Consider the following 8,234-nt stretch of genomic DNA (forward strand, 5'->3'; position numbering starts at 1 on the left):
GACCCGGGCCCTGGCGGCCCTGCAGATGCTCCCGGGGCCGCGGCGCTCGCCCGGGAAAGGGGAGGCTGCTCACCCCATTGCACGGAGCGGAACACTGAGCCACCCGCGAGCCGGCGACCCCGGTCAGCCTGGGCGCCCCGTCCCTCTCCCTTCCGACCAAGGGACAGGCGCGGTGGCCGCGCGCTGAGTGCGGTGCCTTCCTCAGCGGGCGCCTTCTTCGTCGGCCACACACGTGCTTCCAGGCCCCGCCGGGGAGTGGACGCTGCTGCATGGGGAAAGTTCAGGGGTCAAGCCGCTTTCAGAATGCCAGGGCCTGTGCGGAGCAACCTGCTGGCAGAGGGGGAGGCGGTGGGCAAGCCGCTACTTGTTCCAGCCCGCGGGCCGGAGCTGCTGGGGACCTGGGCGTCTCTTTTGGAGGAAGGGAGCCGTCCCCAGAGCTGTCTGGGGCGAGCTCGGAAACTCTTTATCTTGAAAACTGTTCAGTCCGCTGGGGAGATCCCAGGCTTGGCGGCTTTGGTGGTTGAGGAAGATGGAAGCAGGGTTTGGCGCTGCAGGGCCACAGGGGCTGCTCAGGCCTCCTGGGGGAACACCCTGCCCCAACCCGGAGGCAGTTGCTGCCTCTCCTGGAAAGTGCAGGGTGGCACCGCTCAGGAGCGCTAAGTGGTCCTGAAACCAGCGACTCCTGAGGGGCCCTGAGGGAAATGAGGGGAGACACCTGGGGAGAGAGGAGCAGAAAAACAATTGAGGATAGAGAAGGGGTTACAGGTGATAGGGAGAAAGAAGAGGGGCTGCCCAGGGGGGCAAGGGCCCAGCTGAGAGAGGAGGCAGGGTCGGGAGGGGACCGAGAGGAGGGTTTGCCTGGGCCTCAAGGTAGAGCGAGGGGCTGGAGGTGAGACCCCCAGGAAGAGGAGGAAGGAAGGGGGCTGTGTTTCGGCTGGGGCAGTCCCCAGGTCCAGTCCTGCCGGGTCCCTCCCAGGCCTCGTCGAGGGGGCGTATGGAGCAGGATGGGTGGCCCGGGATGCTGGACAGCTGGGCTGCGTGTCCTAGCATCTCTCTGCCCCTGCAGCAGAGATTCCTTCCAGGGCTGCTCCCCAGGCAGAGGCAGAGGCAGAGGCTGGTGGTGGGAGGAAGAAGCAATGGGGCAGAGCCTGCCCTGCCAGATGCAAACTCTTGTTAACCCTTGGCTGTCTGTCTCGATTTCCTCTGAGACAGGACTGGGCCCCAAGTCGAAGGGTGTGTATCCCCCCTGGGCCACCTTCAAAGTGGTGACTGTGCCCACTCCCTATTGAGGGCTGAAATATACCAAAGACCAGGCAGCTCTGGGGATTAAGCATCGCCCTCACCGTGCTTTCCTCAGCCATCAATTTCTAGAAGTGTCTATGGTGAGGCTGTCTCCTGAGCATCCCTTCCAGAGGCCCCTTCCTCTCAACCCTTCACACCGAGGACTCAGAGCCTCAGTGGCAGCCAGCTGGAGCAGAGACACCTTCCACATGGTTCAATGTCCTCCAATGGTCCTGAACCTGAGGTTCCTGAGAGACTAGACATCTAGCCGTTCCCACCCAGGGCAACCTCCCCAGCTGCCCAGAAGAGCCCGAAGTACCGTCTCCCTTTGTGACTGTTCTCTTCACCTTCCACATCCCTTCCCCCTCAGACTAGGCAAGGACCCACAGGTCCCTGTGCCCCTTCCCTGCATGCTTCCCATCCCTCTCCCGCCATCAACTTCTCCCCATCTTTCCAGGGTTCACTGAGGCCCCTCCTCTCTGCAGCCTCCCTAGTAGCCAGGCCAGGGCTCCCTCTCCTTCCTGGTAAGAGCTGACAAGCATTGAGTTCTATGTAGATTAGCACATTGTTGTGGGCTGTTTTGTAGCCTGCCTGTGTTTTTCCTGGGTGCTACTTGTTTGCAGTTTTTGTCTCATCTTCTGAATGACTGAGGCAAAGCTCAGAGCCTAGATAGATGTCAGCTCTCACCCCACCCTGCCAGCACATCCCTGAATCTGGGGGCATCAGTTGTCAGGGGGCACAGGAGCTCTTAGGAGGCAGCCTTGAACTGTAAAACAAAAGCCCAAGGGTCCCTCTGCCTCTGACTGGATGGGGAGACTTAGGTTCGGAGGAGGAACAAGGAGACTTCAGTGAGGAAGAGAGAGGGAGGGAGGAAGGGGAAAGACAGAGTATCGGAAGCCAGTCTCATCACTCGGGCTGAGCAGCTACCAGGCTCGGTGAGTGCTGAAAGAGGGGAGAAAGCTCAGGACCCTCCAGCCCCCCACGTATAGTAAGAGCTGGCTTGCTGGAAGCAGAGTCTGATGTGGCTCTGATAGGCAGGTACCAGCCAGGGCTGGTACCTACCTGGTGCCTCTGATTTATCAGTTGAACTCCTTTTGGAACACTGGTGCCTCTGATTTATCAGTTGAACTCCTTTTGGAACACTGGTGCCTCTGATTTATCAGTTGAACTCCTTTTGGAACACACACCCAGGGATCCACAAGGTCCCTGGCATGGAATGAGTTCCCAGTGAAACTGAGTTTGGTCCAGCCATTTTTCCAGTGGTTCCCAGTGAAACTGAGTTTGGTCCAGCCGTTTTTTCCAGTGACAGAGCCAGACCCACGTGGGACAAGGTAGGAGGAAGGGCTAGACACAAGAGTGCTGCCTCTGGCTTGCAGTCTAAAAGCCGGTGCATGAACATGAACAGTTCAAAAGGTGCTTGGCTCAGTGTTGATGTTGCAGGGACAGAATAATAGGTTGACACGTAATGGGTGTAATTAGAATGTGGACTGGAAGGCACACCGCCTGTGTTGTTACTAGCTCAATATGTAGTTAGGTTTGGCTTAGGTTAATCTGGGAAGGATTTTTGGAGAAGATGACATTTGGGTTCTCGTCAGTGAGAGCCAGTTTGGGCTGTGACTGTTGGAAGGTCCTGGGAGAGCTGAATTTGGGGAATGCTGCATCCTGGGGTGAGAGGCCGAACATGGAGCACAGACGGTATGAGGGCTTTGTTTTTCTGCTCTCAGCAAGGCATAGGGATAACCAGGGAGAGTGAGGGCTGGGGAGAAATGAAACCTCTCTGTCACAGACATGGCTGGGCGCCCTGCTGCTGCTGGTCTGTCTCCTGGTGAGCAGAAGTATTACGGAGGACGTGTCGGAGCACTGTAGACACATGATTGGAAGTGGACACCTGCAGTATCTGCAGCAGCTGGTGAGTGTGTGGCTCTGCCATCTCCCCACTGGGGAAACTGAGGCAGGAGCCAGGGAGCAGGGTCAAAGAGAGGGGTTGCAGGCAGGAAAATAGGGCTGTGCAGGACATGACCCATGTCTCCCCCTAGCTATCCTCAGTGTCCTTCCAAGGTTAGGACTTTGGTCCCCAGTCCTGAAGCCCTCTTTAAGTCTCCTGCAGGCAGTGAACAAAGTGGGCTTTCGGCTGCATGCCTGGGTCAATGATCATTCAGGAATGTCAACTATGGACTTTGAAAGGGCTTCTGAGGTCTGCTGTCCCTCAGTGGGATGCCTCCTCCAGGAAGCCAGCCTGGCCTGCCTGCTATGTCCAGATGTTGCCTCCAGCTCCTGGATTTCCAGATGTGTACCACCAGCCTGGCACCAGAGCCCCACCCAGATTTGGAGGGGAGGCCTTGCTTAACTTCTAGTTTTCCACCCTCACTCCCTGGCTCTTGCCCATACCCTGAGGCCATGATGGCTGACTTATCTGGGCCATTATGTCTCATTCTCATTAGGCCCACAGAACTGTCAACCATTCCAAACTTGGACCAGCCAGGCAGAATCAGGTTGCTGTCATGGCTGCTGTCCTGCTCAGAGGGAATTTACCATCCTTCTGGCCAGCTAAGCAGGATGGGCATCACCGGCTAAGGGCAGCTCCAGGGTGCTATGCTTGGGGCCTGTAGGCTGGGCTTTCTGCCTCTCTTTCCTCTACACATGTCTGCTGTAGTAATCCAAGGTAGACCAAGAACATTCTCTGAGGCTTAAAACGCAGAACTACCACTCTGCAGATATTGGGGGCTTTAAGGGCATCTAGCCCCAGATCCTACAAATCCCAAATTCCCAGAGCTTGTATTCCTGCCATGACAGGGTGTTCACTACCTCCCCGGAGAGACTGTATCCTATCTATGTTCTTCTATAGATAGTCCTCCTTATAACAAACTGGCCTGTGTCAGATTTCATGGGGTGGTAGGTGGAAGGAAAAGGTGCCTTGTTATTCCAAAGCCCTCTCCTGGGCATGTAGAAGGCAGGGTCTTCTCCTAGACTTGGCTCTGTCTTTCTAGATGTGGCTGGGAGGAGGCAGATGAGGTTCAAACCCTGTTTCACCCAGAAATGAAGGTTCCCGCTCTGATGCAAGCTCAGTCGAACTTTAGCTACCCTGCAACCACCGGCCTGCTCTTTTTACAGATTGATGGTCAGATGGAAACCTCGTGCCAAATTGCCTTTGAGTTTGTAGACCAGGAGCAGTTGGTGAGTGATGGTTGTTTACAAGGCCTGCACCTACCTTCCAGGGCGGGCTGCACGTGGGAGCATAAAAGCAACAGAACTCCTGGAATGGGACAGGGTGAAGGTGCGAGGGTCCCTGTGCATGCAAGTCTGGGGTGTCAGGGTCTAGGGCTGGGCAGGGTCAGGACTCAAGCCCCTGCTACTCTCTTCTCCTGACCTGGTGCATATCAACTGCTTACTACATGCCCGACATCTTCTCATTTAGTCCTGACAGTAGCACTATGTAGTACACGAATATTGTTCATTATCCACAGAGAGGTTAAGGGAGCTCACCTTGTGAGTGGCAGAGGCCTGATTTAAACCCAGGCAGGCTGGCTGTCGGGCCTGAGGCAAACCAAGACTTCCTCCAAGTCACGCGCTTTGCTTTAGGACGACATGTCCATTCACCGGACACGCCAGCATCCAGGGAGGCATTCCAGCCCTTCTGCCTGCCCACACCCAACTGGCTGTCACGTGCTACTGGTGCTGTCTCCAAGCAGCTCTGGGTTCTACCCGCTTCATCCCCACACCGACTCCCCAGTTTCTCCCGCAATTTCAGGAGCCTAGTAAGTGGCCTTCAGCTTCCAGTGAACCCCTGTTTTCACCACCAGGGGGAGTTTTCTGAAACCTGCACTGGCTGCCATCACATTCCCAAAACCCATCAGGGCCCCATGGCTCTAGGAGAAAGTCCAGGTTGTCTAGCCTGGTGTTTAGAAGCTCCATTCTCCACCACACAACCCCTTCTACTGTCCCCCATCCCCTGCTCCTTCCTGCCTCCAAGCCTTTGCACAAGTCACACCCGTCACACCTTTCAACTTATCCACAGCTACTCATCTTTGTGCCTCATGCGAAATCCCCATGATACCCAGAAGTTTTTCCATCTCTGAGTTTCTGCATTCCAGACTCATACACCTCTGTTAGAACTAGAGACCAGCTGAGTGCAGTGGCTCATGCCCGTAATCCCAGCACTTTGGGAGGCTGAGACGGGAGGATCTCTTGAGGCTAGGAGTAGAGACCAACCTGGGCAAAAAAACAAGACCCCATCTTTACAAAAAGTAGAAAAGTTAGCCAGACATGGTGGTGTGTGCTTGTAGTCCCAGCTACTTGGGAGGCTAAGGCAGGAGGATCACTTGAGTCTAGGAGTTTGAGGCTGCAGTGAGCTGTAATCATGCAATTGTCCTCTGGGCAACAGAGTGAGAAACTGTCAGAATGAAGGAGAGAGAGAGAGAGAGAGAGAGAGAGAATGAAAGAAAGAAGGAAAGAGAAGGAGGGAAGAAAGAAAAGGTGAAGGAGGGAGGGAGAGAGGAAGGAAGGAAGGGGCTGGGCATGGGGGCTCACACCTGTATTCCCTGCACTTTGGAAGGTGGAGACAAGAGGATTGCCTGAGCTCGGGAGTTCGAGACCAGACCAGGCAACTTAGCAAGACCTTGTCTCTGCAATAAAAAAATAAAATAAAATAAGTTAGTCAGGTGTGGTGGCACTCACCTGTGGTTCCAGCTACTTGGAAGGCTGAGGCAGAAGGATCTCCTGAGCCCAGTGGATGGAGGTGGCAGTAGCCGTAAGCATGCCATTGCACTCCAGCCTAGGCGACAGAGTGAGAATCCAACTCGAAAAAAGAAAGAGAGAGAGAAGAATGAACTAGGGACTTCCTCATGGTCCAAAGAATAACCTCAGCATTTCTTTTTTTATTTTTTTGAGTTGGAGTCTCACTCCATCACCTAGATTGGAGTTCAGTGGCATGCTCACAGCCACCCCAGCATCAACCCACTGGGCTCAGACTACCCTTTCACCTCAGCCTTCCAAGTAGCTGGAACTACAGGCGCGTGCTACCTCGTCCAGCTAATTTTTTGATTTTATTGTAGAGATGAGGTCTCGCCAAGTTGCCATGCTGGTCTCGACCCGTGTGCTCAGGCAATTCTCTCACCCCAGCCTCCTAAAGTGCTGGGATTTCAGGCTTGAGTCACCACGCCCAGCCAACCTCAGTATTTCATTCACTCACTCATTTGCTCCCTCCAGAACTCTTGCCTTAATCATTTACTCAGACCCTACTGGGCCAAGTACTAGGGAGACAGAGCTGGAACAGAGTCTCCATCTTTGAGGCAACCATTATCTCTTCAGGGACATAAAGCCCTGAGGAGATAATCTTTTGGACCGCGAGGTAGTCTCAGTGCCTGTTCCCTGGAGGTTTTGAAGGGGTCGTATGATAAAGCAAGCCAAGAGGAAGAGAGAAAGAAAGGCGGGGGAGGTCCCTGGCACCCACATTCCCAGGCACCTCCTGATAGAAGCCTCAGTTTCCAGAAACCCTGCGATCTCTCGAATCAGAATCCACGTTCCTTCACTGTAGCCCAGTCTCCACTAGTGCAAGATCCCAAAGCGGGGTTAGAGAGAGAGAAAGACAGACAAGGGGAGGGTAGCAGTGTCCTCATCACTGGAGTGGTGTGTTCCCTCCCTCAGGGGCGGGGGCAGAGGCTGCAGCCAGCACAGAGCCTGGTTTTGCAGGCCACCGCAGCTAGGCCATAAGCGCCAGGTTTCCGTTTTCCAGAAAGATCCGGTGTGCTACCTGAAGAAGGCATTTCTCCTGGTACAAGACATCATGGAGGACACCATGCGCTTCAGAGACAATACCCCCAGTGCCAACATCATGGTCAAACTGCAGGAGCTCTCTCTGAGGCTGAAGAGCTGCTTCACCAAGGATTATGAAGAACAGGACAAGGTAGGAGGGGCCTGGTGCCAGGAGCACTAAGGAAGGGCAGAGGGCTGCTATGCAGGTGCTGTCTGGCCCCGTCCCCAGGTGCCATGGCTTGCTCACTCTCCCATTTACTTTTCACCCCACCAACCTTCACTCAGGCCTTAGGATGCAGCAGGTTCTCAACGATGTCAGTGTAAACAAGACGTTTGTGGTTCCCACCTCCTGGGGCTTATAGTCAAGTGGGGTTGGCAGCTCTTAAACAAACCATGACACCAGCAAATAAAATTACAAGCCACGAGGACTATTCATTCCATCAATGAGTAGTTATTAGGTTCCTGTTGTGTGCCAGGCACTGTTCTAGACACCAAGGGAAGCAAAGGAAGAGGAGAGAGGCAGAAGCCAGATCATCAGGATCTTAGAGACGACAAATTTTGTTCTAAGTGTGGGTGAGGCCTTTAGAAACAACTGTGATTAAAAAAAAAAAAAAAAGACCCAGATCCCCACATTGGCGATTCTGCCTGGGGGGAGCAGTGGTAGTGATGAGACAGTTAACAACATTTCCAAGTAAAATATGCCATCCGTAGGATAGTGGTAGCGGCGTTGGAGAAGATAAATGAGGGAAGAGATAACCCGAAGGAGGTGAGGGAGTGAGCCATGAGCGAGACCCACACAGGCTCAGAGGGAGCATGAGGGGATTCTAACCATCATGGGGCGAGAAAGCAGAGACAAGGAAGGCTTCTCAGTAAGAAAATATTCATTTGAGTTCCAAAGATGATAAGAGTTAGGAAGCAATAAGGCTGGCCATGTGTGGTGGCTCATGCCTGTAATTCCAACACTTTGGGAGGCCAAGGTAGGAGGACTGCTTGAGTCCAGGTGTTCAAGACGTGCCCGAGCAACACAGTGAGAGACTTCATCTCTTACAAAAAACCAAAAAACAGAAAACAAAAAAGCAAAATTAGTTGGCATCTGTAGTCCCAGATACTCAGGAGGCTGAGCCCAGGAGTTTGAGGCTGTGGTGAGTTGTGATCATGCCAGAATGAGACCCGGACTCAGAAGAAAGAGGGGGGGGGCGCAC

General features: G+C 54.0%; 1 protein-coding gene across 1 annotated transcript in view; it reads left to right on the forward strand.

The window, feature by feature from the left end:
* Positions 1 to 8,234, forward strand: part of CSF1 (colony stimulating factor 1) — a 17,870-nt gene that overhangs the window by 529 nt on the left and 9,107 nt on the right. Inside the window, exons 2-4 of the mRNA XM_008066652.2 lie at positions 3,068 to 3,190; positions 4,393 to 4,455; positions 7,013 to 7,183. Of these exons, the coding sequence (XP_008064843.1) occupies positions 3,152 to 3,190; positions 4,393 to 4,455; positions 7,013 to 7,183 (273 nt within the window). The 5' untranslated portion in view covers positions 3,068 to 3,151. The remainder of the gene's footprint in view (positions 1 to 3,067; positions 3,191 to 4,392; positions 4,456 to 7,012; positions 7,184 to 8,234) is intronic.

This window comes from Carlito syrichta, unplaced genomic scaffold (genome assembly GCF_000164805.1).
Source record: "Carlito syrichta isolate Samal-C Ts95f unplaced genomic scaffold, Tarsius_syrichta-2.0.1 Scaffold309076, whole genome shotgun sequence".
In the NCBI taxonomy this organism is placed as follows: domain Eukaryota; kingdom Metazoa; phylum Chordata; class Mammalia; order Primates; family Tarsiidae; genus Carlito; species Carlito syrichta.